Raw genomic sequence first — 27,807 nt, forward strand, 5'->3', positions numbered from 1 at the left:
TGTACGTTCGTCGTAGTTAGTTCAACTGGGATGGACTAGCTGGTAAGCTGGTGAGCAGGCAAACTAGTCTTATGTACCTAGTGCCTTAGTGATCTTCTCTGTCAAGGAGGAACTATACACCCCCAAAACTATAGACCTATATCGAAATTGCTCGGCGGTTTGGCTGCTCGACTGCTCGATCGCTCGATCGCTCTCCCTGTTCTCCCTGTTCTCCAACGTGCAGAGGATCATCGCCCGGGTGAAGCGCAGCGGGGCTGTGCAATCAAGGGATGACATGCGCATTCCAGGCTTGCACGACATTTTCCGCCCTTGCCCGCGTGGGTGAATCGGCTCGGGGCGAGAAGTGGAGGTGTGCCGAGTGCGTGTGTTTTGGGGCGCGTGTTGGCGATGCTTAGGGGCTGCGGCTGGACTGCATTTAACCCTGCTCGCTACCCGACACGCACAGTAGTCTTGCTGTGGAGGGGCATTGATTTTTTTTGCTCTGGGACACATTTTTCATTCGATCCGTTAGGCATTTTGTGATTCAGTGATTGGGACCTGCTAGCTGATTGTGGGTGGTGGTCAACTCGGCCACAACTATATACTTCTCCGGGGCCCGGGAATCGTCTGATATACGATATACTTCCTCCCCCAACTCCTCTTTTTCTCCTCTCAACCCCGCCACATCTCAGCTTCCCGTTGATCCACTGGCCCTCCCTCCACCCTCCAGCTGACGCTGCAGCTGGTCTGGACGCTCTGCCCCTCTTCAGGGTCAGCCACACTATGGAGGTTCGTGCTCGTGGCTCGCGGCTCTCTCCCCCCTCCTCTCTTCCGCCCCCGGCTTACTCTAACCAAACCCCCTCTTCCCTATCCAGGACCCTCAGCTTGCCTGGAATGACACAACCAACTTGCTTCAGGGCATCATGGTCAGACACGATGGCTCTCATCTCCCAGACCCGTCAGACTTCAGATCCGGCAGTTTGACCCTGGGGGATGCCGGCCCTAACCCACTCTTCGACCTCGACCTGACGTCGTTTGACCCAGCCCAGGGCCACTCTACCATCCTGGGACCGTGGCGTTCCACCACCGACCAGCAGGATTTTTATCCAAACTACTACCCGTCCCGTCTCGCAGGCGAACAGGATGCCTGGAACCCGCTGCAGGTCACCGGTGTTCCCACCTCGACGGCCGGTCCCCATATCCCCGGCCCGTCGGTCGGCGATCGGGAGTTTGGTTATTCAAAGCCGCATTATCGGACTCCATCCGAGAGCGGCAGCCAGTATATGGGCAGCCTGCATTCCGCCGATTCAGGATACGGAAGTGCCAGCTGTGGCGCGCATTCCGTCATCGCGTCCTACGTCGACTCGTCGAGCCCGCAAATCGCCTCCAAAGAGCATAGCCTCGGCGAGTCGCTTGCCATGTTCGACCAGGCCCAACTGGGGCCATCGATGTTCGCCAGAGATTTTGCGGAGTCGCCGCTGGAGTCGGTCCGATGTGACCACCCCGCCTGTACGTGGGTCGGGAAGTGTCCATCAGATAAGAGGTATGTATAGATATAGACGCCATCTCCCCTAAACTTTCGGCATAGCGTTTGGGGATAACAGTTTTCTGGTCTATGTGCGGATGCTGATATGGGCCGTCTAGAAAACATGAGGCTCGTCATAGGAAGTTGTTCAAGTGTAACGAACCCAACTGCCCTCGCAAGGAAGGGTTTGGCACGATCAACGATCTTGCTCGTCACAAGAAATGTGTTCACAATAAGGAACCAGAGCGCGGCCCAAAAATGATGTACCTCTGCTTTGGCATGAACTGCCCTCGCCCGGACAAGAAATGGCCCCGTCTGGATAACTTCAAGCAGCATCTGAGCCGGATGCATCATGAAGAGGATGCAGATGCATTATTGAAGAAGTGAGAGATCCTAGCAACCTCGCCCACATCTTCTCGCGTTGTTCCGTGCTGACGCTGAGGTTGGGGGAATTTTAGGTCTATGGACTGGTATGAGAGGGTCATCGGCCAAACCGGCCAAAAAGTCGATGACAGCGTTTCACTGGATGAGTCGCTGGTGGATACACAGCAGGATCTGGTGTCTATTCATGAGATGGACCTAGATTCGGTGGATTCCGTACTTCATCCCCAGGACCCTGTCGAGATGCCCTCCCCCAAGGCTTCAACGCCCACATCAATTCAACATAACACACACTCGGAAATCCCCACCCTCAGGTCACTATCAGCACTCTCTAATACTGGTCCTGAGCCTGCAATCGAGCAGGGATCAGCCAAGTCCGAAACATTTGTTACAGACGCTGCAGAGAACTTGGTTAATGCCATGACCAGAATGGTCAACAACCACGCTCGAAGATCGAGCCAACAGAGCGATGAGGGAATTGACCTGGAGCTAGAGAACTCCCGGCTCTCTCAGCCACAACGCCAGATGTTGCAAAGGATTCTCTCCGCCGCCTTGGAGCGTCTGTCCGATGAAACCCCGGCGGCTCCAGAGTTGAGTGATGACAAGCAGGATTGGTTCCAATGTGACATCTGCTCGAAACGCACGCGGCTTCGTTGCGAGATGAAGTAAGTTGGCGCCCTTCTACCCTCACTCGTCTCCGCACACCCCTGTACCGCAGACCCATTTCCCCCTCCCAAGCTAATCCTTCTTCTCTTCTCTGTGCAGGAAACACCAGAAACGCCACGAACGTCCCTACGGCTGCACATTTCCGCATTGTGCCAAGTCGTTCGGCAGCAAGGCTGACTGGAAACGTCACGAGAGCTCCCAGCACCTGCACATTCAGAGCTGGCTCTGCCCCTTCCAGGATTCGCAGAAAGACACCCCCTGCGAGCGCATTTTCTACCGCGAAGATACTTTCTCCCAGCACCTCTCCCAGCACCACCGCCTCTCCAAATCCCGCTCCAAGGCTGCCCTCCCCCCCAGTCGCCTGGACCTCGCGGACCGGCCCCATTTCTGGTGCGGCTTCTGCACGCGCAATGTGCCGCTGCGCAATCACGGCTCCGCCGCCCTCGACGAGCGCTTCAACCATATCGACGTTGAGCATTTCAAGAAGGGGCAGCGCGGCCGCGAGTGGGCGTTCCCGTCTGAGGTGACCTTGGATCGGGTGGCACGGGAAGGCCCCGGTGCGCTGTCCAGGAGTGATGCGGGCGACGGATTGTCACAGACTCCAGATAAGAATAATAAGAAGCGGAAATTCTCCGAGTAGCCACTTCTTTTTTTTTTTTTTTTTTTTCGTTGGGCCGGGAGATACTCAATCCTTGTTACGGTAGTAATAATGAAGATTCTGTACAATGTGTTGCCTGTCTATCGAAGTCTGTGCTCTGGTAGATGAGAGAGAGAGAGAGAGAATAGAGGTATATTAGTCGGTTTAATGGGCCTTCAATCCCAGTCTGCAGGAAAGAGAGGACAGCTCGGAAGCCACGATCAGAATTCAGCAAGTAATCAAATTAAACCCCGTGCTTAATGGTAATATATGATACAATGTGTTTCGTATAGCAAAAAAAGGAAGATATTCTCCTCTTGCGCCGCTTATTTCTGCTGGGCAGCGGCCAATTCTCGGGCCTGCTTCTCCAGGCTGGTGATTTCCTCTAAATAGACTCAGTCAGCACCAAGTACTCCAGGTTGGGTTAGAAATAGAATATATATATATATATATATATATAAAAGTGCGACACCCAGGAGAAGATTTGAAGGAGAGGGGAAGTCGGTACCATTCTTTTCTAGCTTGGACTCATCCATCTCGAGCTTCAGCCAAGTCCAGTAGATGATCTGGTACGTCAGCACGGCTCCTAGAAAGACCTTCCCGAAGGGACGGGCAAAGAAATTGTATCTTGACATCTAGAGAATGACGCATTAGCGGGTTTATCTCCAATTAGGCAGCACCCTGTTCTAGCGCAGAGAAACCGAGGCTCATATTCATGCAAAGAAATGAGAATGCTACGCACCCCTTCCCGGTAGGCACTCGGGTTCTGCGCGGCGTTGAATCGCGCCGGCGTGGAGGCCCAGCTCCGTCGGCTCACGGCAGCAGTCAGATGGCCTGAGAGATGGGCCGGACGCCCAAGGAACCTGGCTGTATGTTGGAAGAGCATCTTGGAGGTCTTCTGTAAGGGAATGTTGTATATTCCTGGGTTTGGGGGGATTTTCCTGGTGGCTTCGCGGGTCGAGCGCGGTCTGGGGCACCCGAATGGGGTTTAGCCTGGGAACTGGTTTGGGTATAGCCGATGCTTGGCGTGGATATGGTCGGCGCGAGCTTTGGTTTGGATTGTTCTACTGCAAATGATTAGATGGCAGAGATGCAAGGTGAATATGCATCTGTAATAGGGTCTTCTTCAGGAAGTGCTGGTTATTTCGCGTTGGCGTCACTTATGGCATAATAATTTCATTGGGACAGGATCTGCGATGTGTTCAGTGTTCTATTGCTGTGTTGGGGATACTTCCAATGAATCGTTAAGCAATAGTGAACGGAGATTCCGACGAAGTATCATCAAAATCAATCTAGTCGCCCCTACCAGCTACCTGTCAGACAATTGACTTCCTCGAAAGACAACTGCTCATTGAACACAACGTGATGCTTAACCTGTGTTTCGAGACAACCCCAGGATGTGGCTGACTCAGCAGTCACATGATATCAGGTCCGGTTGAATTCTGGCGGGCAGCCAAAGAAGGGGAGCCACAACCCAAATGTAAGAACGCTTCCCGGCAGTGCTTCTCCATATTCCTGACCGTCTTCTGACACCTCCTTTCACCACCATGACCGTCCCAGGATCCCTCCCCGTCCAGGTCCCAAATACACCGAGTTGGGACCTAAATCAACTTCAAAGGGCCTGAAGAGGTAAATTGACTGCCCAAAAATACATCTCCAACTTGTATTATTGGGGGGTGGAAGGGTTCAGGCAGCCAGGGCGAACTGAAGGCATTCACTTCGCGGATGGGAGGAAGGCACGTGCATGGTGACTCAGCATTATGCGCCTCACCGCCACACATCCCCTGTGGCTGGTGCCTGAACGCTCTCAGGCAGCGCAGCGCGAGGTCCCTTCCGACCAGGGCTACTCGTGTTATCCGACAGACTTATTTGATGAGCCTTGAGTCTCTCGCTCAACTTCACCCTCTCTTCTACTCATGCTGTGCCGGATCCATCTCTCGTTGACTACCTCTCCCCTATTCTGATTTTCTCACGCGTCTGTGCCGAGTTTGTGAGAGGCACACTCTCGACTCGCCCCGACTGCGCTCCACCATCGTTCCCGTCGCCGACAACCTGCCTGTCGATCAGCAATTGTCGCGGGGACCGTCTCTGGTAGCCCTTTTCTGCCTTGCCACCAGAGCCTGCGATTGAAATTCCAAGCTTCCAACGTCATCGCTGGTCGAGGACTCAACTTGATCGTTGGTAAGCTCTCCTGTTGCGTCCTTGCTTCCGCGTCTTTCGATCGTTCGCTTTGATCTTTTTTTCTCTTGTTCCTGTTAGAACCGAGATGAGATACTTCCACTGCCGCATCCTTTGATCGTCGATGCCCCCTTATGTCTGATCGCTAACATTGCCTTGTTCAGTCATCCCCCCCCCGGCGGGTGGCTTCGACCTCATCATGCCGCGCAATCCCAAGCGCAGCCTCGAAGAGCTCGCTAACAAATCCGATTCAAATGATGAGGATTGGAGTGAGGAATCGGGGCGCGCGACGCAGCGCACTAGCCGCAAATCCAAGTCGAACTCGAAGAAGAGGTCCCGACCCGCTAAACGACGACGCCGCGGCTCCGATGACATTGTCTCGGATGATGCGAGCTTGAGTGATGATGATCTTTCTGTCATGGAATCGGAGGAGGATTCGGATGATCCCGACGTCGAACGCAATGCACGAGGAACGGCCCGTCGACGGACCACACAAGCCCAGACGACGTACGAGGAGCCATCCGATGACGAGTCATTTGGAGATGACGAAGATGACGAACCTGAGGTTGGTTCGCCTTTGCCGCGGAAGAGTACGATGGTGACACTGAAGCTGCGCCCCGAGATTCTCTCCCAGCCTCAACTCATGACTCGACGCATTACGCGCCGTACCAGAGGCGCGTCGGAAGAAATGTACGCGCTGACGAACTCGGGACACCATATGGAAACCGTTGAGCGAGGCACAATGAGCCCTGAGACGGGGTTGTCACGAAGACGGGGTAGCCGGGCATCGAAACAGCCCGTTATTCACGAAGAGACTGTTGAAACATCGACCGAGATGCAGGCTTCGTTAGAGATTTTGGAGAGCGATGCACCCCAGAGTGGTCCCGAAGGGGATACTGCAATTTTGGCGGAAGATACCCAAGATGTCGAGATGATCACCGAAGGGGTCGTTCCGGAATCCGAGAACGGGGACGTGAAGAACGATAATGACGACGAAGACGAGGATGACGACGAAGTCCCAACCACTCGACGCCGAAGCCGGCCCTCTCGCAATGCTGACCAGGACGACGAGGATGAAGGGGCCGATGCCGAAGGCGAAGTCGAACCCGAGGTGTCTGATGCAGCTCAACCTCGCCGATCCAGCCGCAAGAAGCCTTCATCTCAGCGTAAGGGCCAGGATGATGAGAGCGACTTCGAGCCTGAAGAGGAAGAGTCGAATGATGATGATGAATCCGTCTCTGGGAAGTCAGGCCGTTCACCCCGCAAAGCCAGCCAGATTCGTGACGAGGAGGAAGATAGCAGTACTGTCGGTCGTCGCCCCGGCCTGCGCAAGCGCCCAACCCAATCCCGAGGCCAGTCCGAAGTCGCAGATGAACTTCGCGAAGAGCTGCAAGACCTCAAAGGTGGCCGATCGAGACGCCGGATCGAAGTAGAGACCGTCTACGAGAAACCGCGTCGCAACCGCAAGGATGTTGATTATCGCCTCATTCGACCTGAATACTTCCAGACCTTTGATGATGCCGAAAATGAGCTGATTACTGAGTCTCCATCCCGCCGCGGTCGTGGTGGAGGCGGCAGCAGCTGGCAGCGAACCCTGTTCCCGACAGCCGGTCCCTTTGGTGGTGGTGGCCCGTCGGCTATCCTTGGCCCCGCTGGCGCCCCTGCTGCCACTGGCGGCGTGGATAGTGACAGCAGTGACGATGAAATGCTCCAGCAGCCCAAGCCTGCTGGCCTTTTATCTGGCGGCGGCCTTGTCCCGCAAACCCATTCCGGGGATGTCAATCAGAATACCTCTGGAACACCGGCGAACTTCGGCAAGATTAAGGACCGACAGGCTTTGGCGGATGCAGACCCGCTTGGTGTGGATATGAATGTCAACTTTGACAGCGTTGGCGGTCTTCAGGGACATATCGACCAATTGAAGGAGATGGTTTCTCTTCCATTGCTGTACCCCGAAATTTTCCAACGATTTCACATCGTCCCTCCCCGTGGTGTCCTGTTCCATGGTCCGCCCGGTACCGGAAAGACGCTTCTGGCTCGAGCCCTAGCAAACAGTGTCAGTTCCGAAGGTCGCAAGGTGACGTTCTATATGAGGAAAGGTGCAGATGCCTTGAGCAAATGGGTTGGAGAGGCCGAAAGACAGCTTAGGTTGCTGTTCGAGGAAGCCCGGAAAACCCAACCCAGCATCATCTTCTTCGATGAGATTGATGGTAAGCGAGATATCCTATTCTTCTGTCGTGTCTTATTTCGACTAACAATTTTCAAAAAGGTCTGGCCCCTGTTCGATCAAGCAAGCAGGAACAGATCCATGCTTCCATCGTCTCAACCCTCCTGGCGTTGATGGATGGTATGGATGGCCGAGGTCAAGTCATTGTTATCGGTGCTACCAACAGACCCGACTCAGTTGATCCTGCTCTTCGCCGTCCTGGCCGTTTCGACCGCGAGTTCTATTTCCCTCTTCCCAACATCGAGGGCCGACGTGCTATCCTTGATATTCACACCAAAGGCTGGGAGCCTCCTCTTCCCGGTGACATTAAAGATGAACTTGCCAAGATCACCAAAGGCTACGGCGGTGCTGATCTACGGGCCCTCTGTACAGAGGCAGCCCTGAATGCAGTGCAAAGGAGGTACCCTCAGATTTACAAGTCCGACAAGAAGCTTGTGATTGACCCAAAAAATATCGATGTGATCCCCAAGGACTTCATGCTCGCAATCAAAAAGATGGTTCCCTCATCGGAACGATCCACCTCATCGGGAGCAACTGCGTTGCCGCATATTGTTGAACCTCTTCTCCGCCAATCACTACTTGAAATCGAAACTTCTCTCTCGGAAATTCTTCCTCAGAGAAAGAGATTGACTGCTCTTGAAGAGGCTCAATATGAAGAGCCCGAAGATGGCAACGGCTTCAAGCGAGAACAGATGATGCAAGAATTTGACCGATCTCGGGTTTTCCGACCAAGATTGCTCCTCCGTGGCTCACAGGGTATGGGTCAACAGTACCTTGCCGCCGCTCTCTTGCACCATTTCGAGGGTCTACATGTCCAAGCGTTTGATCTACCCACTCTGCTTAGTGATTCCACTCGATCTCCTGAAGCAACAGTTATCCAGCTCTTCTCAGAGGTCAAGCGACACAAGCCAAGCGTGATCTACATCCCCAATATCCAGACATGGATTGAAACCGTTGGTCCTGCTGTCATTTCTACATTCCTGGGTCTCTTGCGATCAATTCCTGCCTGTGACCCTGTTCTTTTGCTCGGCGTTCTTGAATCGACAGGGGATGATATTGATGCTGGGCTGCTCAAGAATCTGTTTGGATTCTCGAAGAAGAATCTCTATGATCTCAGTGCCCCCGGTTCCCATGAACGGTATGAATTCTTCGGCAAGCTTATTGAATACGTCCGAACCCCTCCATCCGACTTCCCCGATCCTGAAAACCGCAAGAAGCGTCAGCTTGAAGAATTGGAGGTTGCGCCACCCCCGGCCCCACAAGCTCAAATACCCCCGACCAAAAAGGAGCGCAAAGCCCAGAAGAAGAAGGATCACCATACCCTCAACCTTCTCAAAATTCGCATTCAGCCGATTATGGACCAGATTAAGAAGTACAAGCGTTTCCGCACTGGTGTGATCGATGATGCCCAAATCCGGTATTTGTGGGAAGAATCAAATCCCAATATCGTCACCAGCGACATTCCTCCTGATCCCCTGACCAGCCTTCGACCATTTGAGATGTGTACCGACAAACACGGTGTCCCTGGTCTCCGCGAGGTTGTGTCTAACAAATTCTTTTACAATATGGAAATTGTCACAATGGAGAAGCGTCTGTCGAATGGCTATTACAAGCGTGCTTCTGACTTTTTGGCCGATATTAAGCGTATCGCGAAGGATGCTCACCAACTCGGTGACCCAGAGCGCATTCTACGCGCGAATGAACTACTATCTAATGTTGATGTGGATATCGCTACCATTGAACAATCCGACCCGGCCTTAATGGCAGAGTGTGAGAATGTTCATCTTCGGGAACTGGCTCGCGAGCAAGAAAGGATAGAGGCGCAGAAGCTTGCTGAACAGGAGGCGGAGGAGCAATCTAGATCTCAGACTGCAAATGGAACTCGCGGGGATGAAGCAGATACGTCATCTGGTGCTGCTCGGCCGGACGAGGTCATGTCTGATGATAATGAACGCCCCACTACGCCTACACGCCAACCGAATGTCAGTTTCACCAACGGTGAACCGTATCCAAACGGTGGTGGCTCGGATCTAAATGAACCTGGTCCTCAGGGACAGACCAACGGCGATAGTTCGCACGGTCATGGAGATGGAGATGGAGATGTTCTGATGACGAATTCGGAAGATAACTCTGGAAGCAAAGATACCCAGATTAGCTCGTTTGGGCCCTCGGCGCAGCCATTACCCCCATACTCGTACACCGCGCCATCTCAGCAGGTGCGCCGGGAGTCGGGGATGTCGAGCTTCTCGCAAACCAACCCAATGACGCCGATGGCAGCGGGATCCCAGCCAGCCGACTACACCAACGAGGCGTCTACCACCCAGACGACTTCGGACAAGAAGTCATCGGAGCATGACCAAACCCAAAGTCTACATGTGTCACGTCACGATTATCCTGATCTCACTCAGTATCCAGACCGCATCTCACAGCAGGAGGAGCACCTGCCTGATACTCAACAAGGTGGCAGCAGCCAGCCCTCTCCTCGCCAGGATACTGCCCCGAATGGCAGCCAGTCTCAGGCAAAACCCCAGCCTCCTCTGTTTGACGCAGACAAAAAATCTGCTATACACACCTCAGCCAATCTACAGGCCTTGCTGAATGATGAGCCATCCCCTGAGCTGGTCCTTGACAAGGAGTACCTCGAACATCTCCACAACCAGCTAGCCCAGCAGACTAGTGGGTGCTCTGTTGAACAACTGGAGCAGATCAACACTTGCCTTATGGACTGTGTTTGGCGGATGCGCAGCGAGTGGAACCGAACAATCGTCGCTGAGAGCATTACCGAGACGTTCAATGCAGTGTTGGAGGATATGCTGTCCATACAGGAGATCGGACCCATCAGTCAAAATACCAAGCAGCAGATGGCTATTCCCAGCTACCGTGTGTAAAATGGTTGATTGGGACGGTCATTTTTTTTCTTTTTTCATCAAATTTCTTGCATTCGTGTCAATACGTTCATGGTTGAGGTCATATCCCTGTATGGTGGTTCTAGGTCATTCGCGTTTTGGGGGACACGGTGTTTAGTACCCCTAATAGTTCTTTTTTTAGTTCATTTTTTAACTGTTTGAATATTAGTGTGGCAGTATTTGAGCGGTTTAAAAAGAGTGCGTCTATTCTCATGTAGTATTTTGACTCCTGATTAATTCCAGTCCGTGGTTTACCCAAGAATCAGCAGATCAGTAGTGTTTGGTCGTGGACCCTGATGCTATACTTGAGCATGTGACGTTGACCCACTAAACACCTGGCCTTTGTGGCCCTGTTGTGCGCCTCTCTTGGATGCACCACACCTCCCGCCCTCCAACCTCTTCTTAAAGCACGATTGTCGGTCTCAATTCCTGGACCATGACCGGAGCTTGATAGATTTACATCCGCCCTTTCCTTCTCCGACACTTGATTCCTCCCACCATCGCCTCTCCCTACCGCGCATTTACAGCGCCCGCACCCGCAACAATGGTGAACTGGCTCGGTCTCGTCGTCCCCCTAGCCTACCTAGGTGTTCTACTCGGCTCTTTGGCCACATTCTCTTCGCTCTACCGCAAGCGCAAGGCTCGTATGTGCTTTAGTCCTTGACCTGTGCTCAACTTCGTTTCACACCTATTCTTCGCCATCCCTCCAAATGCTCCCGTGATACCCACTATTTGTTGACCGAAGGCTAACTGCATGACCGTGAAATCCAGACAAGGCCGCTTCCCTAGAAGCATGGTTCCCTGCTCATCTCCAACGCGATATTTACTTCTCTCTCCTTCACCTTGACCCATCATCTTCTCAAAAGAGAAAAAGACATCCGTCCCCGAGTCTGTCCTCAAGGCGGCACTCCTCCGCCGCGCAACCGAAGATATCCGCCGCGTTATGGCCCTGCGCTCACAGAAACAGGCCTTGTCTGTACTTCTCCAACGTGGAAGCGTCGGCGATGACCTGTGGCAGCGGTTCGTGCGCGCGGAGAAGGAAATGGAGGATGAGGTGCGGGATGTTGTTTCTGAGGTAAGGAGAGCTTCTGCTCAGCCCTGTGTTGGGCTGCTCGTCCCTTGCAAATGTCCTTGGTCAGAACTGTGTGTGTTGACAAGTATTGTGTGCATAGGCAAATGCCTACGTGCCTAATTGGGGCCAAACTATTTTCCAATCAGCCAACGAGATGTTGAACAATGATATGTACCGCCGTCGCCTCAACGAACACCAGGAGAAACTCACCGAGGAGCGTGAATGGTGGGCCAAGAAGAAGTCGAGCATTCAGGAAGGTTTTATGAAGGAGCTCAATGAGGAAAGCCCTGCGTCTGCTCCGGCGGTGGCCCCTGTTGCTACGCCTGCGAAGGCCGCAGAGGCTACCCCTGCGGTGGCTACGTCTGCTTCGGTACAGGGGAGTGATGATGATGCGGTGCTTGTTGAAGCGGTTAATACTCCGTCTTCCGGTGGTGGCGGTGGTGGCGGGGGAAAGAAGAAGAAGGGCAAGGGTAAGAAATAGATTAAATGAGCTTGTAAAATTATGTTCTCTTTCATTTGGGGGTTTCTCTTCATTTCAATTCATGGGGCTCATTCAGAATGGGGTGTTTTGAGGGAGTCATTTCTTGCATCTGATGCTTGTTACTACTTTACGATTTTTATCCGTTTACCTTGGATGGAGCATGCGTAGAATCTAAGAGGAGAACAGTATGCATTACCTGCCTAACTTATTTAACGCCTATAATATACAGCCTCTCCGCCGGGTTGAGAGAAACAAGAACAGAACTCTACTAAACGCCATTCCATGATGCATGTCATACCTGTCCAAACACAAGATGCTATGGATGCTACAGCAGTTGGCTGTCATTCACGCCCAAAGGAGACCCCAGATCAATACCCTGCACATGCATTTCCGCAGCAGCCTGAGCTAGCTTAGCTTCTACCTGCACAGGGTCCAGGTTGTCTGTCCGAGCAAGCACAATGCGCAATAGATTAGCCATGACCTCAAGTTGGTATTGCTGTTTCTCGTGCGGATCAAGCTGCTCAACGCTCAACCCCTGGGCTTTAAGAGCCATCGATTTCCGGTCACTCAGCATTTCCAGAAGGCGAGTGACTTGACCGATATTCTCCTTGCTGCGCGGCGTAGAGGACAGACGTCGAAGCCGGCGTTTCGGCGTATCGGCCGGCACACCAGCTAATCGGGCAACCTGCAACACGATCAGGCGAGCGGTGACGTCGTCGGGGGCGTAGCCAAACAAATCTCGCATAGATTGCAATGCAACAAGGGTGCCGCCGAGGTCCTTGGACAAGCAGAAGCAACGCACAATCTGGTCGTAAAGTTCCTTGGAGAATTGCGAACGGGTATTTGCACGGGCGTGCTGTGAGAGCTGCGAATACCATGGGGCCATACGTGCGTACAGTTGGCGGGCTGATGGAAATCCAGCGTCAAAGGCAGTACGACCACGGTCATATTGCAGCTTGGCGCAGTCCCAAAGACATGCGAAGGTTTCCAGGTCGGGGCGAATACTTGCAGACATCTTCTCGAACTTGGTCCAAAGAGAGCGGATATCTTGTTTTCGTAGATCTGAGTAGAGGAGATGGTTCATGAAATAGGAATTCGGCTGGAGATGTGCGTCGCCAAGGCACTTGATAAGGTATTTGACCATATCATCGTCGCCTCGGCGAGTGTAATGAAGAAGAAGGATAGAGAAAGTCTCGATGCTAGCTGGTGGCACTTCTCGCTGTAAAAATTTGGGTATACGGCCTGACTCGATCGTTTGTGGGTGCTTGATCTGAATTTGAGGGGACTGTTCTGCGGGCTGGAAACGCTTCCATGCGGCATCAACGCGATGTTGGATCATGGACCAACCAAGTCGCTCTGCTTTGTCTCGTGCAGCCGCATTGCCTTCACGTAACCAGCCAGCCATGACTCCGTTCAGGTGCTTGGTGTCCGGTTTGACTCCTCGCTCGTACATTAACTCGATGACTAGCGCAGCCGAGTCGACATCGCCCATGCCAATGAGCTTCTTCATCCAGCTCGCATAAAAGAACCGGTTCTGGAAGCGTCGCGGGAGCATTGTGAGTACCGATAGAGATACCTTGTTCACAGCTTGTTCGTTGATGCTGGACGCTTGAAGATTTCCAGCAAGACCGAGAGCTGATTTGTAGAGAGCGGTCGAGTCGTTGGCTGGATCTTGTCCAGTCACCATCATGTCCTTGAATATGGCAACAGCAGTGTCCAGCCGGCCAGCTGTTAGAAGACCGATGCTGATCTGGTCGTAGTCTTCCATTGTCATATCTATGCCTAAAAATGTTTTCAGTTGCAGGTACAAAGACCACGCCTTTACCTCGGCTTCTTTTCCGGGCAGTCTTCCCCACGCCGTAATAACTGGGATAAGGACGCGAGGCTGTCGAGATTGATCATTCGCAAGGAATGCCAATGCAATATCTTGAGCGCGTTGAGGGTTATCCTCGGCTGCAAAGAGCCGAACACCTAGCATCCAGTATTCCTCCAGATCCTCTTTTTTTCGAGACAGGTCTGATTGATAGTGTTCCCACTGCTCCAATGCCTGGTTTGTAGCCCCTCCGCTATGAAGCGCTTCGATGTAGGAAAGGATTTGGGGGATAGAGAGTGATTGTCCAACGGATTGCATGTCTTTCACAAGATTCTGTAGGTGGACAGATCGTGTCGACTTCGTCAATTGTGCTGTTGTTTGTGACTCCCAGATCAAGCTCATTGTCTCTGGGGTGAGGTCTTCCAGAAAATCAGGAACGGACTGCTTGCACCGTCGGTAGGATTTCCATAGCTCTTGTCTTGTCCGCTCCTCCTTTGGGTTTTCTGAAAATTGCTGTACAAATCCTCTGAACTTTGCAGAGTATGGGTGATCTTGAAGGTCGGCAAGTGTTCCATTTCGAGCCTTCTGCGAGGCCAGCTTTCGTCTCGTTCTCGCGCTGTCCTGCCAATCCTCTTGTTCCTTTGCGAGGCTCTGAAACTCCTCTTGAAGCATATCGTCTAACTCATCATCGAAAACGTCCTTTAGCGAAGGCTGTGGTGCTGACGGGCCTTGATCCTCCTTATATTTCCGTAGAGCCTCCAGGGCAACCTTCCGATCGTTCTCCGGTAGACTCTGAATGAAAGGACTGTCAGGCTCGAAAGGGCCTTTCTCAAGTTCCTCCAGCTCTTCCTGCAGCTTTGAAAGCTCTATCTCCACCTCTTCCCGTTGTTCATTGTCCTCGGCTTCCGGGTCGACTCTTCGTCGTACTTTGCTCGCGCGGTTGTCTTGTTCGTAGTAGTTGACCTTATCGTTTGGCCCGCCGAAATGGAGGCGACGCGCAGCTACAGCGCCAAATGTGCACCGGGGAAGCGATGGGCAGCGAGCCCCATGGCACCATCGAGTTCCTCCTCGAATCGCCTGGCGGAGCATATGGACTTGTTCATCGAAGGGGAGTTTGCTGTTGTTATTTGGCGTGGAAAGTTGAAGATCGGAAAACTACCTAACGCCCAATTCGGGTTTAGCGCGCTTCCATCTCCGAGCGTGAAGTCATCCGCTCTTGACGCGACTCCGTCAATTGCGACTAGCAATGGATCCCGATGGCCTGGAGGATGCACTGGACCTGTCGAGAGACAGGTCCCAGAATCAAGTATGCCTTTGCATCTTCTGCTTTCCTCGTCCTGAAACCTAACAGATGCTAATACAAATCAAGGGCGTGTACATCTACAAACCTGCAAAATTTGGGAAAGCTACAGACGAACGACCTCCGAAACGGCGCAAGGTCTCCTTGACCGATAACGAGGGAAAGCAACATAATGAGCAATGCTTTGTGCCCTTATTAAACGGAGAGGAAACCGCTGAGTGCGTGAAGTTGCGATACGATACCTATAAGCAGATGTGGTCGGAACAGGAGCACAAGATTCAGGTGAGAAACAGAAGATTGTTAGGGAACTCAAAAGGCCTGTGCTCATCGAATTCACCAAGGCTATTCTTGAGGACGTCGATGCTGGGGTCTTGAAGGATGTGCTTTCCTTTGTGAGGGAGTCTTCACCTCCAACGTATGGCCCTTTCCTGCGAAAATCAAGAATGCCACAATCTAACAGGGAGTTCGCAGATGCAACGGATGTATACCAACGGCTTTAGTGACGGTGGGCTCCAACGTATCCTCTCTAAGCAGATTACTCTCTCGCCTCAACGACCAATTGACGACATCCGGAGAGGGCGGTGTCGTGGTTCTGGAGTCAGGCGATGCGCCTAACCTGAAGACATCGCTGAAGAACATTATTCGAGCTGCGATTACCAACACCGAAGGTAATGACGGATATCAGAAATTTATTACCGACCGCTCCGGGCCCCGACTTCTTGGTTACGATCTGGATCTTCTCCACGACTACGTTCAGAGAAAGGGCACCAAAAGTTGGTCCTCGCCTTGCGAGACAGCGAGGCCTTTGATCCTGGGCTTTTGATGGATCTTCTATCTCTATTCAAGTAAGTATCCCATACTGATAGGCAGTTCCATGGAGGTCTTTGCTGATACAACATCAGGTCGTGGCTTGATCGGATTCCATTCACCGTGCTCCTTGGTATATCAACCTCAGTTGAACTTTTCGAAGGTCGACTTCCCCGATCTTGTGTCTCCTTACTTCAAGGAAAGCATTTCGAGGTTCAAGAAGCAGGCAACTGCGTCGACCGTATTTACGAGGCCATACAGACAGATCACAATGGAAAATTGTGGATTGGTCGCAATATCACTAGCACTCTTTTTGAAAAGGCAAGCGACTATTTTCAGACTCCGGAGGCTTTTAGTCGTATGGTCAAAGTAAACCCAGCCCCGCATCCCCTATTCATTATCGACTGGTGTCTAATTGATGTTAGTATGCGTATATGTCGCATTTCTTTGCCAATCCTCTTGCTGTGCTTCTGGGCTCCCCGTCAGTGTCTACACTCTCTCAGGGTCATTTTTGTGAGGCAATACGTAACCTTCCATCTTTCCGAATGTGAGTATTTCAAATAACCAGGTTAATACTCCTGTCTAATTCATTCAAACAGGTTCTGCGATGACCTGGTCGAGGTTGGCTCTACCAATGACGCACGAAATCTGCTAGAGAATGATGAGTACCTACTCCAAGAAGTACTCAGCCACTTTGGAGCCGGGCAGGAAAAAATGCAACAGCTTCTCCAGGCCGTGTTACTTATTCATGCTTGTCTTCAGCACACGCAAAGCACAAAAAAGACCAGTATATCTGATCTATCAACCCGCGCCCTATCTGGAGAGCTGAGTGAGTCTCAAGTCTTGGATGATATGCTAGCCACCGTGAGAACACTCGACTCCGGAAAACTGGGGGTTTTGCTTTCGTCCTTGCCTAAAAGTTCGTCCGTGCATGCGCTATTGGAAGAAATCCAGGCAGATTTCGCAACCTTGCTCGGACAGTCTATACACTCCGTGCCACTACGCAGCGAATACAATATAAACAGCTCCGTGGTGAAGACGACGGTTGTCCAGCAACGAATTCTACTCAGCAAAGGCAAGGCCAACTTATCGGAACAAGATGTTGAATACACCAAAGTTGTTGATCGACTAGTTGGTGCGTTCCAGGAGTATTTCGCAGAGACCTTGATCCGGCCACAGGATTTGTTTCTACATGAAGCGTTTTTGTTTGACCTGCGAAACCCCCTGAAGGAAACCTTTGCCCCTCGGCCCCGATTTGCGCTTGAGCGCGCCTTGGGAAGTCCCTTCGACTATCTGATTTCTTCAACAGATCGAAATGAGAATAAGGTCTCAGCAAAGCAGCCTGCCACGGCTATCTTATATCAGCTCTATCTTGAGTCCGGGGCATTGATCAATGTTCACGATCTGTGGCAAGCGTTCTATGGAGTCTTCGAGAGCGATCAGGGCAACCAGTGCGACGACCGTATGGTCTTGTCCATGTTCTACGGAGCCATGTCTGATTTGAACAGATTTGGGATGGTCAAAAATAGTCGGAAGAAAGCCGACCACTTGGCCAAGTCATCGTGGATGGGTTTGTAGGTTTGTAGTTAAGATAACTAAGATCATTTCATAATAGCATAGCATTCATCGCATCCAAATCGATTCGCTTTCCCAGACCTGGGTGGGGTATCTATCATGCTGGTACAGTCAAGTATTACAAGAAAAAAAAATCATCGAGCCGCCGTCGGTCAGTCATCTTGAATCGGCCTCTGAATAATGTCGTCACGTCCAAGTGGCCGCCCTCCTTCACTGAGAACCATTGCTTCTCTCCTTCGTCGGCGAAGTGCTTGGTCTTCTGCGCTCCCTTGCCGAGGTCTTCGTGACGAAGCATGGGGGAATGAACCAGCTGTATCTTCTCCATCTTCCATCCATACATCACTTTCTGCATCGTCATCGTCTTGGTCATTTTCTTCAATCATGCTGCCCATCAGCCCATGTTTCCGTAACTGTTTGATTCCTTCTGGATGCGTGGTCAATGTACCAAATATGGAACTCATGACTGTATCATCCAACCACCAGGTTTTCATCATAATCACCACATCCTGCCGGCGCGATGGCTCAGTCACTGCGCATGGAAATGGATACTTGCACAGCCATCGACTCACAATCCCTGCTTCTAGAGCGCTTGGAACGTTCTCTGGTAAAAGAACATTTAAAATTTGAAGGGCTTTCTTCTCTCCCAATGGCCTGGTCTTCGGTAGAACGGGAGAAATTGTTGTAGATGTCTGTTCGGTGTGCTCCTCGAGGAAGTTGCAGAGACAGCTTATCAAAGCTGTATATGTTTGGATATCTCGGAGGCGGGTGCATACCGATGTGCGCGATACTATTATTCTTTAGCATTGGGTCTTTTATGCCGGCAAAATGGTTTCCATACAAGCTCGATTGGAGACCAGAAAGTGAAGGGCAGTTAGCGCCCGGCTTTGTCGGAGCTTGTCCTTGCATGCCACATCATCGAGAAGCAAATCGCGTGTTTCTCCCTTCGTGGATCGCTCCGAAATTATGCGCAAAGCTCTATATGTATATTAGTAGACAGTTTGGAACGCTTGCGTCGGCATATCATACGCGGCTCGGAGGTCATGGCTTGTGCTTTCGGAGAGCTTAAGAAGAGTATCAAGCTTGAGCACTTGAAAAATATTAGTTAAATTCTCCATAAATTCTGAAACTTCATTTACCTTCCTCTGTTCCTTCACTAATTATCTTGTCTTCCTTCTCAACGTGTTTGATCTCTGTCAGATCAACGACTTGGCGCAAGTCAGTGGCGATACCCCGAACGGCAAAGAACAATGATATGCCTGCAGCCATTAGAAATCGAATCTGACCATCCAAACATTCAATGCCATCTTACCAAGACAGAGCCACAGCACTCCATCTCCCGAGAAAGGTGGCATCGTGGGCAGTTGTAGTGAGTGTTGGAGATGCGGAGACACCGGCCGGCAGAATAGTTGATTGACCGGAGGCGGTGAGCTTAATTTTCCTGATCGGCCTCACTCCAGCAAAAAAAAAACCCAACTCCGAAAGCAGTCCTCCAAGACAACAATGCCGCCCTCACAGCTCAAGCAGCTGAAGGCTTCACTTCGGGACAGTGGAGTCCTTGGTCCCCAGCAGTCAAAAAAGCAGAAGCGCCAAAATGTGAAGTCTGGTGCCGCCGCGCAGAATCGGAACCAGCGCGAAACCGCCTTGCAAGCGATTCGAGACCGCTTCAATCCCTTCGAGATCAAAGCACCTTCTGTGCGGAGCAAGTTCGAGGCGACTACTCGTGATAGCAATGTCAAAGCCACTGGGCGTCGTCCAGGCGTCACAAGATCACTGGGCGAGGAAAGAGTGGGTTCATGCTTCTGCAATGCTAAATTTTTACTCTTGATATTGACCATTGTTGCTCCTATTAGCGTCGTGCCACCCTTCTGAAGGAAATGAATAGTCGGAACAAAATCGGTGGACTCGTTGATCGTCGATTTGGTGAAAATGATCCGACCATGACCCCCGAGGAGCGAGCCGCGGAGCGATTCGCAAGAGAAAGCCAGAAAAAGATGCGCAAAGAATCAATGTTCAACCTGGAAGATGAGGAAGAAGATTTCCAACTAACCCACATGGGCCAGTCCCTCTCATTTGATGGAGCAAACGTGGATGATTTCGAAGGCGACGACTTGGGCGGCCCGGACTCCGATGAGGAGGAGAGCCAACGGAAGCGAAAACGGCCTATTGGGGAGGATGGAGAGGAAGGCGATATGGACGATTTCATCGATTTCGGAGATGAAGATCAGCCTGACCGAAAGAAGTCGAAGGCCGAAGTCATGAAGGAGGTCATTGCGAAGTCAAAGTTCTACAAGGCCGAACGGCAAAAGGCGAAGGAGGACGATGAGGATCTCCGAGATGAGCTGGATCAAGAGCTTCCTGATCTTTTTGAAGCCCTACGCGGCATGAAGGCTCCGCCCAAGCCCGAACCAGTCAAGGCTGATGTGGATACTATGAATCCAGAGCGTGCCGCTATGTTACAAGCGCCGGAGCAGAAGGACGCAGAGAAGGAATACGACCAGCGTCTCAAACAGTTGACATTCGATAAGCGATCGCAACCGACTGATCGTACAAAGACCGAGGAGGAAAAGGCCGAGGAGGAAGCCGAGCGGCTGAAGAAATTGGAAGAAGATCGAGTGCGCAGAATGCGTGGTGAGCAGCTGAGCGACGAGGAGGAAGAGGAAGATGATAAAGATTCTTTCTTCAAAGATGATGAAGATGAATCCGATATCGATGATGCAGCCGCTTTTGGACTGCCCACATCCTACGGACCCCGGCCTGAGCTGGCTGTTGAAGATGAGGATGATTTCGTCATCGATGATGATCTTGTTGAGACAAGATCGAATGTCAGCCTCTCTTTAGATGGCAGTGATATGGAAGAAGAGGAGTTATCAGATGATGAATCTGTCGAGGAGCCGGAGCAGGAGGATGAACTCATCAACGGAATGACGCTGCCTACCGGAATCGGCGCGAGCGCCGCATCAACGGCTGTTCAAGTCAAGCAGGGCTCTGATGGGAAATTGGCTTTTACATATCCCTGCCCAGAGGACCACGAAGAGTTCCTGACGATTATCAACGACGTGCCTCCTCAAGATTTGCCGACGGTCATTCAGCGCATTCGTGCCCTACACCACCCCCGTCTTGCTGCCAATAACAAAGCTAAGCTCGGAAAATTCGCCGAGATTCTCGTCGAACATGTCTCGTACATGGCCAACCACAGCGAGGAGCCCTCGTTTGCTATCATTGAGAACATACTCCGTCATGTTCACTCATTAGCCAAAACTCACCCCATCAATGTGGCCATGGCCTTCCGTGCTCGTCTCCGTGAGATCTCGAATGATCGCCCACTCAACCTTCTCCCCGGTGATCTGGCCATCTTGACAGGCATATCTACCATTTTCCCTACTTCGGATCACTTCCACTCCGTGACGACGCCTGCGCACTTGTGCCTTGCTCGATTTCTGGGACAAGCCTCAGTCAACAGCATCTCAGACTTGACAACCGGTGCCTTCGCCACCAGCTTGTGTCTTCAATACCAAGCTGTTTCAAAGAGATATATGCCTGAACTGATCAACTATATCATGAATGCTCTCTGCAATCTCGCCCCCACAGAGCTTACCACCAAGCCCGGATTTTTTCCCTTCCGGCAATTCCAAGAGTCTTTGAAACTGGCGCCAGTCAAGAAAGTCGCTCCCCGCAAGCTTCAATTCCGGGATATCACCATGACCCCCTCGGACTCAGAGGCTGAGGAGGATCTGAAGATCTCTCTCCTTGCTACATTTGTCTCTCTCCTCGGCTCCGCGGCTGACCTCTTGGCCGAAAACTCCGCCTTCATGGAAATATTTTCCCCTGTACAGACTCTGCTTCACCACCTCCGCCAATCCTTCAAGTCGAAGGTGTTTGTGGCCGCACGGGATCCGGTTCAGTCGGTTATCGATAAGATCGACTCCCATCTTGCCCGTGCTCGTATTACCCGCCGTCCACTATTCCTCCACGACCACCGCCCACTGGCCATCAAATCCGCCATTCCCAAATTTGAGGAGAATTTCAACCCCGACAAGCATTACGATCCAGACCGCGAGCGTGCCGAGGCCAACCGTCTCAAGGCCGAATACAAGCGCGAGAAGAAAGGTGCCATGCGCGAACTGCGCAAGGACGCAAACTTTATTGCGCGCGAGAAGCTGCGGGACAAGAAAGAGCGCGATGCCGAGTACGAGAAGAAGTACAAGCGTCTTATTGCGGAGATCCAGACCGAGGAGGGCCAGGCGGCCAACGAGTACGAGCGGGCGAAGAGAGCGCGCCAAGGCAAGCGGTAATTCTGTTTCGACTTGCATTTCTCTCTTCTTTGGCGCCTTTGCTACTTGTGATGTTATATCTTGTTTTTTATTGCACAGATTATATTCATGTTTGGATTGGTACATACCGTTATTTTTCTTCGCCCTCTTATCGGGGCAGGTGCATGGCTGGGAACTCAAAAAAAAGTCGATGTCCATTGGAATTTTATCCATCTCTACCTTTGTTTCTTTTAAATAAGGCATTATGACTGCTCTTCAACACCGATCTTGTCTGATAGTAACCAATAACCATGGGTATCTGAGATATTAGATCTGCTATAGGGTACATAGACCGGCAATGTCGCTTTTGTGTTGTTGCCTAGATTCTAGGAGACATTGCCTAGGATTGCACCCCGTGTTATTTATCCAATACTTCCTCAGGTGAATGTGTAGGCTTTCAAGAACCCGACGTTAATTATGAACTCATGGCCTCTGGAAAACGGGTTTTAGTTATTCTATAGGACCGATTCTCCATAGGGTCTAATCTACTTACGCTCTAAGCGGTTTGGAACCTTTTCGGAATCTTCTCGTAGGATATGGCCCTGGATCATTTGCGCGATTTTGTTCGTCCGTGTGTATTGGTCAGGGATGGATATTGGCAGACTCAGGCTAAGAGCATGCCTCTTGGTTGTAGTATGGCGAAGCGGATAGTAGATTCATGGAAGGTAAATGACTAGATGGAGTCATGTATATACTAGGCGGTGGATCATAAAAACATCCAGCGCAGAAAACTTATGTTACTGCTCGTATGCACGGTGTCCTCTCCCACCCTACTGTCCTAAAGCCTCCCCAATGCTGACGAGATACTTGCACCGCTCCTGCTGCTTCTGCGGCACCCGCTCCATGCGGGTCTGGTTCGTGCGGATAAAAATGCGCTTGTACGCATCGTCTCCTGTGCCCCATGTCTTCCACTCCGGGCTCGACGCGTACCGATGAGTATTCGGGTTCAGGGACCGCACAAAACTGGTCCAGTACCCTTGCATCACAGGCACGATCCCGGCATTGGTTGTCCAGTACGAAGAAGGGGGCACGCCGCTGACATGGCTGGGGCCCCAGATTGCATTCACTTCCACCGTGTGCGAGGTCCCGGTGCCCTCGGCTTCGCTGCTCGGGTCGACCACGGCATAGTGATAGTTCCAGCTGGGAACCCCTGCAGCAGCGTAGACGGAAGACATATCCACTCCAGGGCAAATGTACCGGATTTCTCCGTATCCGTTACTTGCTGGACGCCAGTATGGCCCTGCATTCGGGAAGCTGCGCGTCTGGTCCGCAGTTAGGTACATGCTATTGATCTTGGTTAAGTGCGTTTTTGTGATACGTGGGAATTGGTTTTTGATAAATTGATCGGCGGCGTTGACGCTGGACGTATTCCGAGGCACAAAGATTGTGCCTTCGTTGGTATCGTCACCAAAAATCACGGGGACTTTGATGAATTTTCCCTGGTGGAAAAGCCGATAGGTATAGTCGGGAATTAAATCGCCATCGATGGTCGGGCCATAGAGGTACAATGGATTACCTGGGGCTCCAGGAAAGGGAGTCTTGATGTTCTGTGCCTGCAGAGTACTGATATCCAGGCCGCGGAGGCATGCAAGAGTATCGTCACTGCTCTTACAGCCTGTACGAGTGACCAATCTATTGTAGGCGAATTGGCTCTCGGAGACATTGAACATCGAGGCAAAGCTCTGGGATTCGGCCGCGGCCCCGATGAAAAGACCGTCATCTCGTCCACCGTAGGCAGAGAGTAGCAATGTAACAGACGCCCCTCCGGCGCTGTCGCCGCCGATGACAACATGGTCGGGGTCTCCACCAAACTGAGATCCACGTTAGGGGTAATTTCGCTTGGATAGATCAATTGAGATAGGCCTCCAGATGGAAAGGCGGGACGTTACCTTGCTAATGTACTTTTGCACCCATTCGAGCGCCTTGAGTTGGTCTTTCAGGCCATTGTTTAGACTCGCACCTTTCTGCACTTCGCTCCCGGCGAGAAAGCCGTAAGGCCCCACACGGTAGTTAAACGTGACCACGACGATGTTCAAGTCAGAGGCTTGCACCAGGCCAGAGCCATTATAGTTTTTGTTGGAATTCTCAGCAAAGCCTCCTCCCTGAATGAAAAAATAGACGGGGAGTTTCTTCTTTGCCAGGACTGCATTGCTGGGGGCATAGATGTCCATAAAGAGACAGTCCTCCGAAGTGCCTTGAGGCACGGCAGTTCCTACACTGCTGGCCACCGGAATACAGGCCGGGCCATGCTGTGATTTGATTAGCACGAGGGAGGGACGGGGACAGAGTGGGACATCTTCTCAGATAAATTGACTTCTCATACTTGTGTGGCTTGCTGAACCCCGTTCTGGGAGAGAGGATCCCGTGGTGAGGCAAATCGTAGATTCCCTAGCGGGGGGCTGCGAAGCGTACTCCGAGCCATTGGGAAATGCCGCTGGCAAATGAGGTGCCTTGGTAGCTTGTATAGCCGAGGTCGATGACCGGAGACTCTGCTACTGCTAGGGATAGCACGAAACAGAGGTAGAGGAGGATCATGTTGACATTGCCTGGCGTGCAAGCGGGGAGATGTAGGACGTCCTTCTTTAAAAGACCCTTCGGAGCTTAAAAGAAGTGCCGAGTCGGAGTCGAAGTCGAATGAAAAGGGATCAATCTGAAAGGATCTTTCGGCCCCCCAGGGAGAGAGGGGGGAAGCTGGCGAACAGGGCAGGTCATTGGAGGACTTGAGACACCTGCATGGATCCTTGAATGCGCGAATGCGTTCAATGGACCCCTGAGATCCTTTGGGGGCTCGATCCTTCCGAAAACATGGCTGGGCGTCCCTTGCGGGTCGAGTAAACAAGAGTGATTTTGGTCGAAGAAGATCGTCAGTGGCTGAGGCTGTTTCCGGCTCCACTTCGTCGGCTTTTCCCCGCAAAAACCCTATCGCCGGAAACCTGGGCTTCTGCATCCACCATGTCGGACGAGGACGATTATATGTCCATGGTCATCGAGGAGCCGACGCAAAAGGAGACCTTCACCCAACGCAAACGGCGAGAACAGCGTGAGGTACATGTCTCCTCAATTTTCCCTCTGCCCCCCCCCCCCCCCCCCTGCATCGTGGCTTGCTGTTTTGGGACCCTGCCCCTCTCCGTTGCGCGCTGACCGCGTCGAACTTTTTTAGGCCGAAGCTCGAGGCCGAGTTCTCAGCAAAGCTGAACGTGCCGCCCAGGAGGCCACCCGTCGCGATGAGGCCCTGGCGAAAAACACCCTGGACCCCTCCAACAAGGGGTTCAAGATGATGGCCAAGCTGGGCTTCAAGCCCGGCGAGTCCCTTGGGAAACGCGACACACCCCCGACGACCACCGACCCTGTGTCCACCCCTCAGGCATCTGCACCGCGTTCAGAGCCCCTCAATCTCATTTTCAAGGAAGGCCGTGGCGGCATTGGCCTGGACAGCGAAAAGAAGCGCAAGATCCGCGAGGAGGCCGCGGAAGCGACCAAGAAGATCAAGCGAGACGAAGGCGACTACCGCGACCGCGTGCGCGAGGAACGTGAGACACGCCGCACAGAGGCGCAGGTGCGCGCGGCTCAGAAAGTGGCTGAGCGGTTGGATGCTGAAGCCGAGTCCGCGGACGCGCCAGCCGATGCGTCCGGTGGCGTGATGGACCCCGACGAAGACGACACTGCCGAGCCCAACTCGGCGACGCCGCGCAAAACCAAGCCCGTGAAGCTCACCTCTCACCTCAACGTGCTCTACCGCGGCCTGGTCCGTGAGCGGGAGAACCGGGAGCGAGAGATTCAGGCTCGCCATGCGTTGCAGACGTCGCTACCGTCATCATTCTTCCCCAGACAACGGCTGCCTGGATACAATGATCCTACATTAGACCGCGATGACCTCGAGGCGCTCGGGACGCGGGAACCCTATACGGCGATCGTCGAGCAGGAGCTCGAGGAGGAAGACGCGGAACTGGACGCCTTTAATGCCCTTGAGCCAGCGGAGCGACTGGAGAAGCTCGTCCGGTTCCTGCGCGACACGTACCGGTATTGTTTCTGGTGCAAGTATCGCTACGAATCGGACGAGGAGTTAGAGGGCTGTCCGGGTCTGACGGAGGAAGATCATGATTGAAATTACTGCGGTCGCGCTGTTCGCCGTCTTTATTTGTACACTACTTCGCAAATCAAACCGATAGATGGACGATTTACATGAATTGCATTGCCAATTGTGGATTTACTTGTAATCTTTTTTCCCCGGCTACTTTGGAATCCTTCTTGTTCTCTGAAAACCAGAACTCATTATCAATATGCAAATCTCGACTATTCGAGTAATCCTAATATACACACAAGCCCCTTGGTATCATAAGAAAAGAGCAGAAAACAATAGATGAAAACAAAAAAAAGATCATCCACAAAACACAGAACGGTCCGCTGTTCACCCGAATCTATACTGGAGGATTGATGCATCCGATCCTCACCGGGCCCCGACCCCAGGCGCGCCGCGCCAATGCAAATGGGAGACCTGTCCGCTGATAAGACTCGCACATGAAGCAAGAGAACCAGAGAACATAAATAAATAAGAAAACAAGGACATCAAGGACAAAGAAAAGGGAGGGGGTTGGGGGAAAGAGAAAGTGGGATCGATCAGGGTGAGGCCATCCGGTTCATCAGCTCGGCTAGCGAGCGACGCTGGCATTTCTGAAGGCTCTGGTGGCAGCTTTCGCAGATGCGCAGGCAGCAAAACACGCAGCGGTGTCGGATCTCACGATCAAACTTATGACAAGTCATACAGGGTACGGCACACCATTCGTTCTGAGCCACCGGCATGCTGCGATGATCTTGGAAGCACGCAAAGTGGACTTTGTTCAGCGGGGCTGCGATGGGTTCAAATTCCAGGGGTGAGGCAGTCCCAGCCTGCTCGGCGCTGGATATAGATCCCAGAGGTGCACCTGCCTCATCGGGCGTGGGGATGAAGTCTTCTAGAGGGGTATCGTCTTCATTTTCGGGTTCCGATGGCTGAGAAACATTTGGCGCTGGTGCGGCTGGAGCGGGTTGCGGAGCCGGAGCAGTTTGCGGAGCTTGAGGAGCCCGAGATACTTGCTGAGCCCGAGAGGCCTGGTGGGGCTGAGGGGCCGGAGAAACCGGAGAAGGCAAAGTAGTTGATGTAGCTGCTATAGTTTGAGGAGCTTGGTATGCTCGAGACGTATGGGTGGGTGAAGGTAACTGGGGAGTTTGAGAAGCTCGCGGGGTCGGAGGCGTTGGAGGCGTTGGAGGAGTGGGCGGCAGTGGAAGTTGAGAATTGACCGGCGCTGATGCTGGTACAGGTGCTGGGGGGAGTCCCTGCTTCTGCTGCTGCGGCTGCGGCTGCGGCTGCGGCTGCAACGGCAACCGTTGTGTTTGTAATTGAGGCTGCGGTTGAGACTGACGATGAGCTTGAGGCTGTGGTTGGGCCGGAGGCTGCGATGGCAGCGCCGGGAGAGGAACTTGCGGCGGTGGCGGCGGGTGTGACGGTTGCAGCTGCGGGGATGATGAAACCACCGTCACAGGCGATGGGGACGGGGACGGGACTTGTGCTGCCTGTCGCAAGCCTGTGGGAGTCGCCGAGTCATTCGGACGAGGGCTGCCCACCTCGCGCCGCTTGGGCATGGAGGATTTGCGTGGAGGCGGCACCTCCTGAGGAGTCGGCGGCAGTTCCTTGTTGGGCGCCGTCTTGGGCGTGGCGACGACCGTCACGGTCGGGCTGGACGAATCGTGGGAGTGCAGGTCGAGAGGTTTCTTGTGGAAGGTGAACTGCGACTTGGCGCTGCCGTTTTTTATGGCCGTCAGCGACGGGACTCGTAGGCCGCGGGGGCGTTTTTCGGAATCGAAGATCGCCATTGCTTGTCACCGGCGATGAAAGAATATTCAGCGGCCGATTACGATGTGGCGCTGCGGGCGCACGGTGGGAAAGAGAGATAGAAGAGAACAGAGAGGAGGA

At 52.5% G+C, this 27,807-nt stretch overlaps 11 protein-coding genes across 11 annotated transcripts; 6 read left to right on the top strand and 5 right to left on the bottom strand.

Annotated features, from left to right (window-relative positions):
- Nucleotides 1-762: 762 nt before the first annotated feature.
- Nucleotides 763-3,191, top strand: N7462_008729 (putative C2H2 finger domain protein; the record flags this gene model as incomplete). Its single annotated transcript, XM_057080444.1, has 5 exons — nt 763-768; nt 855-1,522; nt 1,624-1,887; nt 1,963-2,550; nt 2,651-3,191. 5 exons carry the CDS (start codon nt 763-765, stop codon nt 3,189-3,191), a joined length of 2,067 nt encoding a protein of 688 aa, XP_056930772.1.
- A 323-nt stretch (nt 3,192-3,514) lies between these two features.
- Nucleotides 3,515-4,074, bottom strand: N7462_008730 (uncharacterized protein; the record flags this gene model as incomplete). Its single annotated transcript, XM_057080445.1, has 3 exons — nt 3,515-3,573; nt 3,697-3,823; nt 3,931-4,074. The coding sequence occupies 3 exons, from the start codon at nt 4,072-4,074 to the stop codon at nt 3,515-3,517; spliced, it is 330 nt and encodes a 109-aa protein (XP_056930773.1).
- A 1,491-nt stretch (nt 4,075-5,565) lies between these two features.
- On the top strand, nt 5,566-10,481 carry N7462_008731 (chromatin segregase YTA7; the record flags this gene model as incomplete). Its single annotated transcript, XM_057080446.1, has 2 exons — nt 5,566-7,576; nt 7,636-10,481. 2 exons carry the CDS (start codon nt 5,566-5,568, stop codon nt 10,479-10,481), a joined length of 4,857 nt encoding a protein of 1,618 aa, XP_056930774.1.
- Nucleotides 10,482-11,043: 562 nt separating this feature from the next.
- Nucleotides 11,044-12,052, top strand: N7462_008732 (Sec63 complex subunit SEC66; the record flags this gene model as incomplete). Its single annotated transcript, XM_057080447.1, has 3 exons — nt 11,044-11,143; nt 11,366-11,574; nt 11,672-12,052. The coding sequence occupies 3 exons, from the start codon at nt 11,044-11,046 to the stop codon at nt 12,050-12,052; spliced, it is 690 nt and encodes a 229-aa protein (XP_056930775.1).
- A 325-nt stretch (nt 12,053-12,377) lies between these two features.
- On the bottom strand, nt 12,378-14,954 carry N7462_008733 (pentatricopeptide repeat protein; the record flags this gene model as incomplete). Its single annotated transcript, XM_057080448.1, has 1 exon — nt 12,378-14,954. One exon carries the CDS (start codon nt 14,952-14,954, stop codon nt 12,378-12,380), a length of 2,577 nt encoding a protein of 858 aa, XP_056930776.1.
- A 157-nt stretch (nt 14,955-15,111) lies between these two features.
- Nucleotides 15,112-17,550, top strand: N7462_008734 (uncharacterized protein; the record flags this gene model as incomplete). Its single annotated transcript, XM_057080449.1, has 8 exons — nt 15,112-15,171; nt 15,235-15,447; nt 15,507-15,580; nt 15,637-15,833; nt 15,923-16,010; nt 16,068-16,341; nt 16,398-16,519; nt 16,572-17,550. The coding sequence occupies 8 exons, from the start codon at nt 15,112-15,114 to the stop codon at nt 17,548-17,550; spliced, it is 2,007 nt and encodes a 668-aa protein (XP_056930777.1).
- A 149-nt stretch (nt 17,551-17,699) lies between these two features.
- On the bottom strand, nt 17,700-18,899 carry N7462_008735 (uncharacterized protein; the record flags this gene model as incomplete). The annotated part of the gene is made up of 5 exons (XM_057080450.1): nt 17,700-18,334; nt 18,386-18,522; nt 18,574-18,634; nt 18,684-18,803; nt 18,857-18,899. The coding sequence occupies 5 exons, from the start codon at nt 18,897-18,899 to the stop codon at nt 17,700-17,702; spliced, it is 996 nt and encodes a 331-aa protein (XP_056930778.1).
- A 148-nt stretch (nt 18,900-19,047) lies between these two features.
- On the top strand, nt 19,048-21,839 carry N7462_008736 (snoRNA-binding rRNA-processing protein NOP14; the record flags this gene model as incomplete). The annotated part of the gene is made up of 2 exons (XM_057080451.1): nt 19,048-19,332; nt 19,398-21,839. The coding sequence occupies 2 exons, from the start codon at nt 19,048-19,050 to the stop codon at nt 21,837-21,839; spliced, it is 2,727 nt and encodes a 908-aa protein (XP_056930779.1).
- A 788-nt stretch (nt 21,840-22,627) lies between these two features.
- Nucleotides 22,628-24,392, bottom strand: N7462_008737 (uncharacterized protein; the record flags this gene model as incomplete). The annotated part of the gene is made up of 3 exons (XM_057080452.1): nt 22,628-23,668; nt 23,747-24,106; nt 24,270-24,392. 3 exons carry the CDS (start codon nt 24,390-24,392, stop codon nt 22,628-22,630), a joined length of 1,524 nt encoding a protein of 507 aa, XP_056930780.1.
- Nucleotides 24,393-24,809: 417 nt separating this feature from the next.
- N7462_008738 (putative G-patch domain protein) lies at nt 24,810-25,962 on the top strand (the record flags this gene model as incomplete). The annotated part of the gene is made up of 2 exons (XM_057080453.1): nt 24,810-24,902; nt 25,018-25,962. 2 exons carry the CDS (start codon nt 24,810-24,812, stop codon nt 25,960-25,962), a joined length of 1,038 nt encoding a protein of 345 aa, XP_056930781.1.
- A 512-nt stretch (nt 25,963-26,474) lies between these two features.
- On the bottom strand, nt 26,475-27,707 carry N7462_008739 (uncharacterized protein; the record flags this gene model as incomplete). Its single annotated transcript, XM_057080454.1, has 1 exon — nt 26,475-27,707. One exon carries the CDS (start codon nt 27,705-27,707, stop codon nt 26,475-26,477), a length of 1,233 nt encoding a protein of 410 aa, XP_056930782.1.
- Between the last annotated feature and the right edge of the window lie 100 nt (nt 27,708-27,807).

This window comes from Penicillium macrosclerotiorum (assembly GCF_028827735.1).
Source record: "Penicillium macrosclerotiorum strain IBT 26536 chromosome Unknown utg000008l_segment0_segment0, whole genome shotgun sequence".
Lineage (NCBI taxonomy): Eukaryota > Fungi > Ascomycota > Eurotiomycetes > Eurotiales > Aspergillaceae > Penicillium > Penicillium macrosclerotiorum.